This window comes from Tupaia chinensis, unplaced genomic scaffold (assembly GCF_000334495.1).
Source record: "Tupaia chinensis unplaced genomic scaffold, TupChi_1.0 Scaffold000085_1, whole genome shotgun sequence".
NCBI classification, from domain to species: domain Eukaryota; kingdom Metazoa; phylum Chordata; class Mammalia; order Scandentia; family Tupaiidae; genus Tupaia; species Tupaia belangeri.
Window position 1 is genome coordinate 4171345 of NW_006159547.1, and position 16534 is coordinate 4187878.

At 35.9% G+C, this 16534-nt stretch overlaps 1 protein-coding gene across 1 annotated transcript in view; it reads left to right on the plus strand.

Moving 5' to 3' along the window:
* NAV3 (neuron navigator 3) overlaps nt 1-16534 on the plus strand; it is a 688714-nt gene that overhangs the window by 410505 nt on the left and 261675 nt on the right. The window contains 2 exon segments of the mRNA XM_014585711.2: nt 5343-5415; nt 8466-8649. Coding sequence (XP_014441197.1) covers nt 5343-5415; nt 8466-8649 — 257 coding nt within the window.

Consider the following 16534-nt stretch of genomic DNA (forward strand, 5'->3'; position numbering starts at 1 on the left):
CACGGGCCCTAAAGAAAAAACCCCTCAAAAAAAAAAAAAAAAAAAAAAAAGCAGGGTCTCATTTTTTTTGATAGCAGTTGAAAATATTAAAAATAAATCAATAGTCTTTAGACTGTATGAAAGCAGGAGTTCTGCCTTGATATTTATCTCTGTAGCACAGAGAATGCTACACAGATAGAAACTCTTCAGTTCTAAAAATATTGTCTATTAAACTTTCTTTTCTTCCATAAAAGAACATACATGGCAGTCTGTTTTTAGATTTTCTCTAACAAAATTGTGTTTTTGTTTAATGCACTGTGATAACATCAAGACTCAGTGTATCCATATATTGGGGTACTTCCAAAAATATTGACTAGATCTAGAATTTAGAGTCTTTTTATTTTCATTGTATGATTAATATGTTATAATTGTCTAGCCATGTTTATATTTAACATTAAAAAGGGAGAGTAAGACAGTAGCACAATGGTAAAACAGTGCTCTGAGAGGCATTCCCACATGGGAAAGTTCTGGATTCAGGGCTGGAGACCTACTTGAGTATCCTGGGCATATGGTTACCTATGATCTGGAGCTGGCTAAAGGCTGGGGATAGAACATGGCATCCAGATGCAGCTGGGAGTGCTTTCTCTCTGTTGTTCATGGAAGAAATAAAAGAAAATATGAACTTCAAAAAGAAAGAGATGGGGCCAGCAGGTGGTGGGGTTGGTAAGGTGCTGGATTCCTACATGACCGACCATGGTTTGAGTCCTGGACCAGTGACTTAAAAATAACACTGGGCACATGTGCAAATGTATCCAAAATCCCAGGAGAACAGAGAAGGGATTGTGGCATGGCCATTCCCCTCTTCAGGGGGATGAGGGGGGCTGATTTCTGTTTCCTTCTCTCTCTCTCTCTTTTTCTACCTTTCTCTGGTGAGCACACATGCCCCATGGCAAATAAATAAATAAATAAATAAATAAAATAAAATAAATTTAAAAATAAGAGACAGAGGGAAAAATAGGTGTTTAATATCAATAAAAGTTAAGACGCAAAGAAATAAAGGATCCCAAAGTTGTACTAACCCTTTAAAGAGACTAGTAAAAGTGCTGAGCTTGATTGTGCAAAGGCTGCAGATGGGGCTCTTACCTGAGCCAAGAGAGAAATGTGGTGTCCACAGAACTCAGAATGAATGTCTTTACTATAAAGGAAGATATATGTTTTACTATTACAGGAATAAAATGTAAAACACATGAATTTTGTAGTATCAGAATCCAAATAAAGACAAAACAATGTATTGCTCCAATGTGAACAGGGCCTTTCCTGCATCCATATGGGGTAAATTGAAATTACATGGAGTTACTTTCTTTGAAAATCATAACATGAAGTATGGTTCCCAAATTCTGCTGCAAATTGAAATCACCTGGGAGTTCATAAAAAATTCGGATAGCTGACTCCTGCGCTGACATTCTGATGTAAATGATAGGGATATACATTGGGCATCCATCTGTATGTACTCACTCAGCAGTGGGAGCTAAAGAGCTGGGTTCACAGAAGTATATAAGTGGTAAATAGAGTGGTGGACACCAGAACCTAGAAAGGGGAGGGGATGGGTGAGAGAGGGAGAGACTGGCTAACAGATACAAGCATGGAAGGATACCGTTGGAATGAGTTCTACAGCATTAGTGCACAGTAAACTATAGTTGGTGACAATTCCACGTATGTTTTATTTTTCTTTTCCATTTTGTTATTGCATTTTCTGGTTTAGATGTAATTGTACATCTTTCTGGGGCTCAGTACAGTTTTTTAAAAGTATGTTTACAGTGTGTAATAATCAGATCAAGGATAACTAGGCCCCCATCTCCCACCACTTAACAGCTATTATATATTAATTTAAAAAGGAAAATGAAAAAATTAAGGAGCTAAACATTGGTTCAGCTATAAAACAGGATACTCTGCAAGACAGACCCACACAGGAAGTTCCAGAGACTTCCCTAAGTATGGAAGGCATGTATATGACTATTATAGAGGCTTTCTGTGGCTGGAGGTGTATAGACGGGTCAAAATCTGTCAGGAGTGGTATATCTCTGTCTTTGTGTCTATCTGTCTCTTGCATTCACAAAATAGAGAAATATATAAATAAAAATATTAATTGTTAAAAAGTTTAAATGTAATCTAGTGGTTAAAGGAGTCAGATCTCACACGGCTGAATCACCATTTCAGTCCTGTCTGTAGTATCTTGTAAAACGTGTGTGTGTGTGTGTGTGTGGGGGGGGTGCATACATGCATGTTCCCGCATGTCCCAAATTCCAACAGGATGGAGAAATAAAGAAGAGATTGTGATGTGACTGTGCCGGATTAGAGTTGCTTTCTCTTTTTCTCTCTAGCAAGTACACACCTCCTTTAGGGAAAAAAATCCTTTAAAGTAGTCAATTCGATTGTCTTTTTAAAAATTATTTATTTAATTTAATTTATTATTATTATTATTATTATTATTTAATTTGCTATAGGGCATGTGCATTCATCAAAGAGAGATATAATGAGAGACAGAGGGAAAGTAAGAAAGAAAGCCACTAGGTCTGTGACCCAAACTGTGTTTGGCCATGTGAGAATCCAGCACCCCAACCACCATGCCACCTGATGGCTACTTCTCTTTTTGAATACTTAAGGCACAATAATAAATTTTATTACTTTATTCTTATTTTTAAACACATTCGCCATAGGGCATGTGCTCTTGTCGGAGAGATAGTGAGAGAGGAAGTGAGAAATAACCCACCAGGAGGGAAGGCATGTTGCATTCTCGTCTCCTCCATTCTTCTCCTGGGATTTTGAACAAACATGCACATGTTCCTGGAGTAAGTTTCAAACTGCCGGGTGTGAGACTTGAACTGTGGTTGGTCGTGAGGTAGTTGAGCACCTTATTATTTTATTTTGAATGAACTTAAAATTAAAAGAGCTACTTCCATATTGTTCTCCACAGTGACTGGATTAATTTACATTCCCACTAGAAGTATATGAGACTTCCTGCCGGTGTCCGGCCTCACTTCCCTTTTCACCACAGCCTTGCCACCACTTATCATTTTTGTTTTTATAATCTTATCTATTCTTGGGGCCAGCAGGTGGCATGGTGATTAATGGCACTGGACTCCTACCTGGCCAACTGCCATTCAAGTCCTAGACCTGGTGCCTTGTTTTCTCCCTTTCTCCCTCTTTTCTGGTTAAATTAAAATAAATAAATAAATAAATAAATAAATAAATAATCATAAATAAAGTTTAATAAAATAATTGTTCTTTAAAAAATCTTATCCATTCTGATTAGGGTTAGTGGTATCTCATTGTGGTTTTGATTTCAATCTCCCAATGAAGAGGGATGTTGAGCCCTTTTTCATATGCTTTTTGACTATTTGTACATTTTCCTTAGAGAGTTTGTTCAGCTTGTTTTCTCATACATGGAACCACCCCAAAATCCTATGAATAGATGAATGTATTGAAGAGTGTGACATATACACTCTATGGAATGCTACTCAGCCACTGGGGGGAAAAAAAAATTCAAGGCCTTGGCATTCGATAGAAAGTGGATGAATAGTAAATGTAGTATAGTAGTAAATGGAAGATTTACTACTGAGTGAAGCAAGTCAGGCTATGAAAGAGAAATATTGTATGTCTCCACTTAATATATACTGACTATCCAAAGTCTATGTTGGACAGTGGAATGTTAGGGTATATAGAAAAAATAGTTACTGGAGCTGATGTGGAAAGAGAGTGGGAGATAGGGGAGAGTGAGAGGAAGGGAATCAAGGAGCAAAAGAGAGAAGCTAGACATTTATGGAACACAGAAATGGATGATTATCTGTTGATGATAACATGTATGGTATCTTCAACTGGTCTGGTGTGAAGTATATTTATGTTGGCTAAATTCACTTTACAAGTTGTAGTGATGTATAGTGATTGAATGTATAAAATACATTTAAAAAATAATAAACTAAAACATTAAAAGAACAATTTGGATGAAAATAGTAGAATATCCGGTTTGTCTCTTTTCTTCTTCTCTTTTCTCCTTTTCATCTTTATGGAAACTTATTTTCTAGTAGCAAAGTAAAATGTGAAGAAAGGGAAAAAAATTGATGTGTATTTCACCACCATAGGTGCACTGATGAGCAGATAAAGTTTTATTAGGTCATGTTTCATTCAGCATGCTTTGCTCTATTCCTTCTTCAGTACAATGATTTCAGTAAAACTTATTTTGAAGTGAATCATTATAAAAGTCACTTTTTCAAAAAGCAAATATATACATCTTGAATATGGTAATTTTTAAGCACATAATAGTTCATTGGGTATTACTTAGATTTTGCACAAAACCGTATTCAAAAAGAAATGTAAATAATTTGTTCATTTTATAAGGAAAGATTCTTGAATTTTTTTCTTTTAGGGATATTTTGGCCTTACTGTGCAGTTAAGCTATAGAAGACATTGGCAGAATTTTGTATCCTCATGCTATGTGTTAATGATAATTTAATAAGATCATAAATAATACCTCGGAAAGTTAACCATTCTAGAACTTCAAGACTTATAGATTCCCAAAGATCCCAGTGAGTTGACTCACCAAGAAATGAAACTTTCTAGCTCTCTACACTTGTACAAGAATATTAGCTCTAATGCTATATAACACCATGACTAATATTGAGATCAATCAATTTCTAAATAAATATAAATCAGTCATTTGGTTTTTGCTTCTCACCTTAAATGGTTATAGGTTGGTTATCATATTGAAACCAACTGTTTAGAAACCATGGGCATCATGCTTTTACAAAAGCAAAGGCAATACCTGTATTTAATCAGAGGAGTCCACATCTGTAGAAATACAAATACAGTTTGTAAAATAAAGATTTGCTATAGTTTAGGGTGAAAATGTGCTTCATTTCTTTCATGTTGTATCAACCCTTAATCTATCTTATCTGTCATTTGGCATACATAACAAATATTACTGGTTGGCTCTCAGTTGCCCACATTCTAACATTCTAAGACTCACTCATGCAACAGTCTTGTCCTGTATGGATGCTTTCATTGAGACTTACTTGTAAAGCACAAAATCCAGTTGTATGTTAAGTAGGTGGGCTGCTAATCTTCAAGAATGCCATTCTTGATCAGGCCTTTATGAATTGTTTGTAAGTACCAAACTAGACAATGAGAGCTTTATATTCATTCTGCAATTAGCCAAAATAATTCTAGTTAAACTCTGGTAAAGATCTCTAGTATGAAATGAATGTAAAGTATTCATTCTTTATCTTTCTTCCTTGTTTCCTTCTCGTTCATGTATTTATTTTAAAATAACCCTCTAAAGTTGCTTTTCACTGCTTTTCATGTTGCAGATTGAAAATGTTGATGTCTGCCTTAGTTTTCTAGCAGCCAGAGGAGTAAATGTTCAAGGTCTATCGGCTGAAGGTAAGAAAAACCGTATTTATCACAAATGACATCCATGTTCCTAAAAGATGTTTCATAAGCTAAGAAATGTGATGACGTATGGAGCTCCTTAATACAGTAAAGGATAATGAAAAACTTTCCAAAGTACCAGATGCATAAATATAGCGGTTTATAATGTATAATTATTGAAATATTTTCCATGTTTTGCCAGAGCTGTTTTTTGCATTACTAAACATGTGGTGGTGGTGGTGGCGGGGAGGAGAGTGTATCAACAAAACATCTTCCGTTATTACTAGTGTATAGTAGTTCTAGATTCTTAAGTAGAAGTATTGATGATTAGATAAATATTGGATAATAGATTGGCATAAGGACAGATATAATAGTATAATTAATGCTCACTTTATCAGATATTTTAATAATATAATCAAGTTGTTGATGATAGCCATAATAAATGTCACCATGAGTTCTTAAACTATTCGTATTCACAATATTAATAGCTGTTATATGTAAATATTTTCAATCACTGAAATATTTTAAGACTGAAGGATAGCAAAGTAAGAAAATATTAAACTACCTTTGTCCTTTATTTTTACGTGAGTTTCTTTTTTATTCACACAGAAAGGTGGAAAAAGTTTGTGAAAATTTGTCAAACATAAGACAAACTTTGTTGTATGAAGGCACTTTAGAAAGTTTGTGGAAAATGTTATCAAAGCATGAGTTCATTTTGGTGTGAAAAAGTTGAAATCCCTACATAAATTTTTTTAAAATAATGGACATTTTCTGTGAACTTTTGAAAGATCTCCTGTTTTTAAGAAAACTAAATGATGTTTCTGTTTCTTTTCCCATCATCATCTGCCCTTCTCTTGAGCCATCTTTTCCTTCTTTTTTCTATTCATTTATCATTCTATATCTCAAACATAAGATTTATTAAAGTGTAGTAAGTAAGAAACTTTTTGCCTGTTTGGATTACTTAATGATAAAACTTTTAATAAGTAAGAAATTAGAATTTTCATATGCTCTTGGTAAGCCTTTATAAGATTTTTAAGTATTGTTAAAAAAAAATCCAGTGGCCGAGTTATGAAATAGAAAGTCTTTTGGAACTGTATCAACAATAGTAATTTCTAATTAGGATATCGATTGTATACAAAGTATTCTGTAGACACTGTTAAACACTTTCACAATTTAATTTCTATTATAATTATATTGCTTCAAGATGTCCCTTTGCCAATGAGTCTAGAAATATTAGATTTGATTTAGCTTTTAAAAATTTGTTGTCATTGGAAGAAGAGAAGTTGTGTGCTCTTGAAACACAATAAACAATAGTAGAAATATTTTTTTCAAATTTTTCCTATATTTAAATTTTATTTTAAATTTATTTTATATTTTAATGATATAGTATATAATTAATTTATACACTTAATGATGAAAAAGCTTACATTCAAATCTAACTGGTGGTTCTGTTAGTTAGAATAAAATTCTTCTGGATAATATTTTGCTTTCCAGTGGTGCAAGACAGGCTAGAATGACTAAATTTGTTTTATTTATTTATTTATTTATTCTAAATTAATTAAGCATGTGTAATAATAAAATAAAATAAATTAAAACTCTAAATAACGTCATTCCGATTCACAGCAGACAATTAGCACTTTTTTACTATGGCCTTAGACTGTTCAAGCCATCTCTTCTATATTACAAAACTGTGGGGAAGGTCTCTGTGATTAAAAAAAAAGAAATGATGTGCATTTTATATGAATAGTTTCACTGAATAATTAGAATGACATGATAAACAATTATAGAGTAGGAAATCCAATTTTTTAAAATGTTACTAAACTTCAAAAAGGCACATAAAACTTTGACGTCAGAGGAAGATGTGTTTTCTTAACAGCAGCAAGATTTATTCATACCATGATTGTAGGTTATGTAGCTTTATTTCAAGCTTGTCTTCTTTCTCTTTTCCTGTTATAAGAATAGGAGAAAAAAGCTAAGCTCCTATAGTCAACTTTGTGAATTTAATTTCTTTTATTCACGGGACCAGCAGTTAGCGTAATGGCTATGTCGCTGGACTCCCATGTAGTTGACTGTGGTTTGAGTCCTGGACCTGGTGGCTTAAACTCACGTTGTGTGTGTGTGTGTGTGTGTGTGTGCCCAAGATCCCAAGAGGAGAATGGAGGAGAAGGGACTGTGGCATGGCCATCCCCCCCAGGGGGTGATTTCTCGCTTTCTGACTCTCTTTCTCTCTCTGTCTTTCTGGTCAGTGTACACACCCTATAGCAAAAAAACCTCTATAGGAAAAAAAAGTTTCTTTTATTCACTATTGAAAAAATTGACATGGGAGTCCTTTTTATTTGAATTAAGATTTATGCTTATTCAGTTTACACTTATTCAGTTATATTATCTAATGTCACATACGCTGACCTTTATTACTATGTAATATGAATTAAAAATAAAATAATTGGGATATTAAAAATTGATATGATACACTCTTATTTTTTAAAGATATATATGTAAGTGTTATGCATATAGAACTTTGTATGTATGTGTATTTATGTATATATTTATGTATTTAGAAGGTATATGCATAAATCTGATAGGTCAGTGATTTAGAAGGAATGTTGACTGCCAGAAATTAAGTTGGAATTAGGAGGTACACCCACACTACAATATGGTAAATGCAGGGCAACCAAGATTTAAGTGACTTTCTTTCTCCAGTACATAGGCACTGTCATGCTGGTAACAGCTCTAACATTTGTAAGAGAAACCAAGAGCTAACTGAAATGATTAGCATGATAGGGAGAGCTCATCTATTTCCAAGAAACTAATCCTAGAAAAATTGCACTTCAGGGTCAACAAAAAACATTGCTTTTGAGTGAGTATTGTTCTCTCTATCCTCCAACCCTTCTTTCGCTCCCTGAAATTCCAAGCTATTAGGGAATGTTGACATGTTTGGGAAATTCAGATTGGTTTGACTCTGATTAGGAGAATCAAATTGTTCTCTTTTCATAGACTTAGTTTCAAAGGGTTACAAAATTGATTTTATGTGATACTGTTTTTATATTTTCCATTTGATACAGAAATAAGAAATGGAAACTTAAAAGCCATTCTAGGGCTGTTTTTCAGTTTGTCTCGCTACAAACAGCAGCAACACCATCAACAACAATACTACCAGTCCTTGGTGGAACTTCAGCAGCGAGTCACACACGCTTCCCCTCCATCGGAAGCCAGCCAGGCCAAAACTCAACAAGATATGCAGTCCAGGTAAGGAAGGAAAGTAGGAAATGGGCTTAAAATTAGTGTTTTAAAATACATTAACAAATTATGTTTACGAACTTGAAAAACATACTATGTAGTTGTATTAGTAGAATGGTATTATTTTATTTGTGTTACAGAAATTAAAGCCACTTGTTTTTAGCTGGAAAACAGCATCTATTTTAGTCCACATTTGTTTTCTAAAGATAATTGTTGTTCTGTATCAAAGTGTGTGAAATGTCTTTGGAGTATGTAATGTGGCATGACTACTTTCTTCAACAAATTTCTTCAGTTCTAAAATGTGCCATTTAGTCCTAGTCTCCTTGTGTAGTTACCTTTCATTGATGCTTTTGATTGATGAAATCTGTTAGAAATTTCAGCTACATTAAACATGTGAGTTGGAGCATTTGGGAACATACTGTTCTTGATGTGAGATTTTGTTTGTGTTTATTTATGTGCACAAACATATATGTGTTCGTCTGGCACAAGTAGACAAAGCCTGGGGTGGGGTACTCCCAAATCATTGCAATTTCTTTCCTTCTCCTATTATTGCTTCCCTTCCCTTCCCTTCCCTTCCCTTCCCTTCCCTTCCCTTCCCTTCCCTTCCCTTCCCTTCCCTTTCCTTTCCTTTCCTTTCCTTTTTCTAACCTGGAATTTTATCAGGCAATGTTCAACCAGAAAAGTAGAACCAATAAGATAATCATGATTAAGAGGTTTATTGTGAAGAATTGGTTTACAGGAGGATAGTGAGGACTGGCAAGCTAAGTCTGAAATCTGAAGGACTGCCCACCAGGAAAGGGAGAAGTTAAACCTTTCTTGTCTTGAGCTGACACTGTTATACAAGGTTCAACTTTCTTCCCTCAAAGAAGCCCTAGTGCAACTGTGCAAAGCTGTCAGCTGGTTAAATCAAATTCACCTATTATCAAAACAGCTAGGATAATCTCCTTTATTTAAAGTCAGTTGATGGGGCCAGCACATAGTGTAGGAGTTACATCAATGGACTCCCACATGGTCGACCACAGTTCAAGTCCTGGACCTAGTGCCTTGAAACTCATGCTGGGCATGTGTGTGCATGTGCCCAAGAACCCAGGAGGAGAATGTTGGAGATTTGTGGTATGGCCATCTCCTCTAGGGGGTGATTTCTCGTGTTCCCTCTCACTGTTTCCCTCTCACTGTCTCTGTCTCTCCTCTCTCTCTCTTCCTCTCTCTCTCTCCAGTGAATACACATGTCCTGAGGCAAAAACCTCTTAAAAAATAAATAATAAAGTCAACTCTTTATGAACTTTCATTACATCCTCCAGATATCTTCTGGGAACCTCTAGAAGAATGTTTGAATGACTGGGACTGCAGCATAGCCTTGTTGATAATCAAAGTATTGTAGAATACAATTTAAGTTAGAAAGTTTCATTTACACTCCTACATTTTTTTCCTGAACAGTGACTGGGATATGGGCTAATTAGCTCTACTGCATGAATAACTTTAATTATTTTTCTTAAGCATGGAGAATGTAAAAATACTCTTCATCTTTAAAAATATATATACACATGTCCAGCAAATGTAAATATTTAAGTTTGTCCATCTTAGCCAACCTTAAAACCTAATACTTAGGTTATCTTGAGTTTCTTTTTGGTAATTCGTATTGACTCAAACATTTAAATAAAATTCCAAAATATATTTGCAAAACACCTCCACTTCTATTAGTTGTTCAACTGTTAAGAAATCACATTCCCTATCATGTGTGGATCTTGTTTCTCATTACATATTAAACAGTATTAATTTCTGTAACTGTGAAAGTTCTATTCCTTTTGGTAGAGTTTTACTCATTGATGAATTTTTTTTTTTTTTAGAGGTTTTTGCTATAGGACACGTGCGCTTGCCAGACAGAGACAGAGTGACAGAAAGTGAGAAATCACCCCCCAGGGGGATGGTCACGCCACAGTCCCTTCTCCTCCATTTTCCTCTCGGGATCTTGGGCACACAAGCACATGTGCCTAGCATGAGTTTATGCCGCTGGGTCCAGGACTCAAATTGCAGTCTACTACACAGGAGTTCAGCAACATAGCCATTATGCTAACTGCTGGTCCCCACTGATGAATTTTTAAACCAGTAAAGAAATGTTTTGCTGAAAATGATACTGTGTAATATAAAGTCCATAGAATGATGTTGGGTATTTCTTATTACCCAACAATGCTATATCCTTCTGTCCCTGAAGCTCATCTTGTCTTTTGTTTGTCAAATATAGATGTGCAGAAGTCAAAGTAAAATAAATAAATAAATAAATAAAACTATATAATGTATATTACTAGGCTATCCATAAAATAGAAGAGAAAAGAGGGAACAATTTATTTATTTATTATTTTTTGTATATGGTTGGTTCATATAAAAAGACCTAGATTCTGGAAAGTGCCAGAAATAATATTCCCTAGAGTTTGGTATAAGCAATTTGAATGGACAAGAAGCAAGAATAGTAGTTAAAATAAATAAGTAAATAAATAAAAGAACTGAAGCGATTTTGTATGAAGCATGTTGACTCTGGCAGTGATAGGAAACATCGTTTGTCACTGCTTTACCTTACTCTATTTTTGCATCTGCCAAGTGAAATTTCTTGTCCAGAATTTCGTGTCCAGACATATTTTTTGTAGTTATGACCCTTTCAGAGAAATGTTTCTATTCCTATTCTATTGCTGAGTATCTGTGAATGTTATGAAACTGTAGGATATTTTTAAATATGAAGCCATATATAATGGCCATTTTTCTTGTTCCATTTTGGAGAGGGATGTCATTTTTTTTTTTTTTTTTGGAGAGGTTTTCGCTGTAGGGCACATTCGCTCGCCAGACAGACAGAGAGAGACATAGAGACAGAAAGTGAGAAATCACCCCCCAGGGGGGGTGGTCACGCCGCAATCCCTTCTCCTCCACTCTCCTCTCAGGATCTTGGGCATGCACACACACGCGCCCGGTGTGAGTTCTAAGCCACTGGATCTGGGATGCGAACTGCAGTCAACTACGAGGGAATCCAGTGACATAGCCATTATGCTAACTGCTGGTTCCTCATTTTTTTTATCGTAAGATTCTGAAAACTTTTTTTCTTTTTATTTATTTTTTTTGTTTATATGGATTTGGTATATTGAATTAGTATATGGATTAGAATTTATTTGACCTTACGTCTAACAATCAATATTTTTAATAATTTTTCAAAACCTCATAATAATAATATGGATAGGAAAGTGATATTGTGTCTGTGTGTTAAAACCAAAATAATTAATGCAAAAAATATCCGAGTGATATATTTATCTTCATTTGTTGAAGACTTGAGTCATAAATCATCTTAAAGATGCCAGTCTAGTGATTTCAAAGTTCTGCCCAACTATGTACTTTAAATGACAGATACTTTTTCTAAATATTTAAACAGAAAATGTTCTTATAGTTTTCTCTGTAGACTAATAAAAATATATCAGGCCACATTGTTTCAGTTCAGTGAAAGTGTTTTTTTATTTATTCTCTTCATTTAAAATAAGTTGGCATACCCTTTTGAAAAAACAATGTAATACACTGTAAAGTTATATATAATCCAATGTAATATAAAGAAGATTATGATGATAATAAAAAAAATAAAAAAATAAGTTGGCATAATTGTATATATTTTTACAATATTTTATACGTTAAGGTTTTTTTTTTTTATTTCGGAGATTTTTTGCTATAGGACACAGAGACAGAAAGTAAGAATTTACCCCCCAAGGGGATGGCCACAGCACAATCCCCTCTCCTCCATTCTCCTCTCAGGATCTCTGGCACATGTACCTGGTATGAGTTTTAACAGAGTAGAACTGCTGTTGACTCTATGGGTGTCCTGCAATGTAACCATTATGCATCTTCTGGGCCCACATTAGGGATTTTTAATTTGATTTTCTTATTTAGAAAATAACTCCAATTGTTTTCTATCCATTTTAACACCTTTTATTTAAACATAAATTTTGACATAAAGGTTTATAAGTAAAATATACAAGAGAAAAAACATGAATCAAGAGAAATAAAATGTCGGTAACAAACTCTCTTGTCTCTCAGCTTCCTCTCCACCTTGTGTGTATGTATTTATGAGTGTGTAGGTACTTGTGCAAACATGCAAGCATGAGTACATGTGGGTGTACAGGCATGCATGAGCGTGTGGATGTATGTCTATGTGTCCCATTCAAGTGGTACCTAGAGCTCCAATTATTAAGAGTGTGTCCTGGGACCAACAGTTGACATAATGGCTGAATCGCTGGACTCCCATGTAGTCGACTGTGGTTTGAGTCCTGGACTTGGTGACTTATACTCACGCCAGGCACATGTGTGTGTGTGCCCAAGATCCCAAGAGGAGAATAGCGGAGAAAGGATTGTGGTGTGGTCATCCCCTTGGGGGATATTTTCTCGCTTTCTGTCTCTTTGTCTCTCTCTTTCTGGTGAGCACATGTGCCCTATAGCAAAAAGCTCTCAAAAAAAATTTAAAAAGTACATGTCCCTATAATCAGACTACTAGAATTTACATCCCAATTCTACTACTTCATGGGAGTAAGATCTTGGGTGGCTTATCAAAGTTCTCTGTGCTTCAGTTTTTCCATTTGTTAAAAGGGAGCAAAAAATGGCACTGATAGGCCAATAGGTAGCATGGTGGTTAAGGTGCTGGACTCCACGTGACTGTCTATGGTTCAAGTCCCTGATCTGGTGGGTTGAACATCACACTGGACACATGTGTGTGCATGCCCAAAATCTCAGAAGGAGAACGAAGAAGAAGGGATTGTAGTATGGCCATCCTCCTTGGGACATGATTTCTCAGTTTCCCTCTCACTCTCTTTCTCTCTCTGGCAAGTGTACATACCTTATGGCAAAAACCTTAAAACTGAACTTATGAGGTAATTTTTGGGTCAAATGGGTTGGTACATGTAACATACTTTGACGATACTTGACACATGACACCTCTTGATTCTAAAGCCTGCAACTGTCTCAAATAGCCTAGGCTTGCTCCCATCTAAGGAATGCGCTCTAGCCATTTCTACTGCCCAGAAAGCTCTTCTGGGCTAAAACTCTCATCATCCACAGGTCAACTGTTCAGATGTCTCCTCCTCAATGACACTTACTTTCACCATGCTTTTAATACCACAGTCTTCCTATCTCCACTCCACCTTGTACTTTGCCATTCTTCCTTTCTTTTATCATAGCTCCAATCAGCCCTAACTTAGAGTGTACTCATTTATTCCATCCTTTGTCCATTACCTCCACTTGCTCCACTCTAGAACACAAACATGATGAAAAGAGTAACATTTTCTATTTTGTTTACTCTGTAGTCCCAGGGATTAGCACAGAGCCTTACATACCCTAAGTACTTAGTAATTATTTCTGAAATGAATTGTTGTAAGATTTAATGAATCTTGGGACCAGCACTTGGGGTAATGGCTATGTTGCTGGACTCTCATGGAGTCGACCACAGCTCGAGTCCCAGACCTGGTGTCTTAAACTCACACCAGGCACATATGTGTGTGTGTCCAAGATCCCAAGAGGGGAATGGAGGAGAAGAGATTGCAGTATGGCCATCCCCCCTGGGCGGAGGGTTATTTCTCACTTTCCATCTCTCTGTCTCTCTCTGTCTTTCTGGTGAGTGCATGCCCTATAGCAAAAACCTCTCCAAAAAATAAATAAATAAGAATGAATGAATCTATATTGTGAGTGCTTTCAGTTTTAAATAGGAATGCTTTAAAAGATTTACAGTTAACAATCATAAAGCTTTTAAAATTAAAATTGTGTATGTTTGTAAAATTAGTACATTAAAGATAACTTAGTATGTTCTTGACTTTTGAGTAGTCATGATATTGAGTTATACTTAGTCTTAGTATGGTTTACAGAAGAACTATAAGAGATTACCCAGATGTATGGAACTCTTTGCTTCTATCCTAATTGATTCCATATCCTATCCCTCTTGGGCCTTTCATCTATTTACTATAGACGTTAGGTTCCCTTTGCTTAAGGTTGTCATTTACAGTAATTACTAGAGTAGGTGCTGTTGCTTCTGTGCCCCACAGCTCCTTTCCTAATGTGGTATCTAGTCTATGGAATAAAAAATACAGATTACCAAGGTGGCTAGCATTTGGGACACGGTTAAAAAATAAACAGAGGACCAGTCAGGTGGCATGGTGGTTTAAAGCATCTGGATCCTACAAAGACAGCTCCACAGTTGAAGTACCACATTCCGTGGCCTTGAAAAACACTCTGGATATGGGTGTGTGCATGCCCAAAATCCTGAGAGGGGAACAGAGAAGAAGGTATTAAAGTATAGTCATCCCCCTGAGGAGGATTTTTCACTTTCTTTCTCCCTCTGTCTCTCTCTGTAAAAAGCACACACTCTAGAGCAATTTTATAAATAAGTAAATATGTGGCATGGTGTGCTTGAGCCCTGTAATGTCACTGACATCACATATATGTTTATAACTCCTTAAAACCTTGTATAACTCCTTTTTCCCATGGCATTTTCTGAGTTAGATGAGCCAAATAAGAAAATTGATCTAATGTTCAGAAATAATGCATCTAATATGCAACTAATAGAGTATGCTATAACACTTTTTCAAAAATTTGATCACCAAAGTTAAAAAGCATTGATGCTGGGGCCAGCAGATGGTGTAGCAGTTATGTTGCTGGACTCACACGTGGTCAAATGTGGTCTGAGTCCCAGACCTGATGATGGCTAGAAACTCACACTGGGTCTGTTCTGTGTGTGCCCAAGATCCTGGAAGAATTGAGAAGGGATTGCAGAGTGGTCATCCCTTCTAGAGAGTGATTTCTTCTGGCTAGCACATGTGCCCTAAGATAAAAACCTCTACCAAAAAAATAATAACAATACATGTATTATATCTATCTATAGATACCAATATATAATATTAAGACATCCAGATTCCTAATTCATTTTGCTAACTATTAATAATATTAATGTGAAGAATTAGGAAGGTCCCATGGTGGTGCAGTGGTTAAGGGAGCCATATTCCACATGACTTACGGTGGCTTGAATCTTTTTTTTTTTTTTTTTTGGAGAGTTTTTCACTTTAGGGCGGCTGCGCCCACGCGCTATAGGGCGCGTGCGCTCACCAGACAGACAGAGAGAGACATTAGAGACAGAAAGCGAGAAATCACCCCCCAGGGGGGATGGTCACGCCGCAATCCCTTCTCACCAATTCTCCTCTCGGGATCTTGGGCACACACGCACACGCGCCCGGTGTGAGTTTTAAGCCACCGGGTCCGGGACGCGAACTGCGGTTGACTACGTGGGAGTCCAGCGACATAGCCATTATGCTAACTGCTGGTTCCCGTCGGTGGCTTGAATCTTGGCTCCTGTGTCTTGACAAGCACACTGGTTGCATTTGTGTGCATGCCCATAATATCAACATGATAGAAAAAAGGAGAAGTGATTGTGGAGTGACTGGGATGGTGTGAAATTTTTCACTCTCTCTCTGATTTTCTGTCACGAGAGCATGTACTCTCTGGCAATTAAAATTATGTATGTTTGAAGAATTGCCCTTATCTTGTCAGTATAATGTTGTAAGGGAAAAGTGACATTTAAAGCCTCATGCTTCTAAATTAATCCCAATATGGCCTTGTTTATGAATTTTTAATTATTGACACGTGAGGAAAGCTTTGTTCCTTGATCACTAACCAGCTTGATAACTTGAGTTATCCACTTATATACTGTAATATGCAAACTTCAGTATTTAATGTATACTTTAGTGTTAAAGTACATATATTAAAATAAAGTTGGGATTCAAATTTTGAATTTATTTTATTTTTTGTTTTGGAGAGGTTTTTGCTATAGGGTGCGTTAGCTTGCCAGACAGACAGAGAGAGATAGAGAGAGACAGAAAGCGAGAAATCA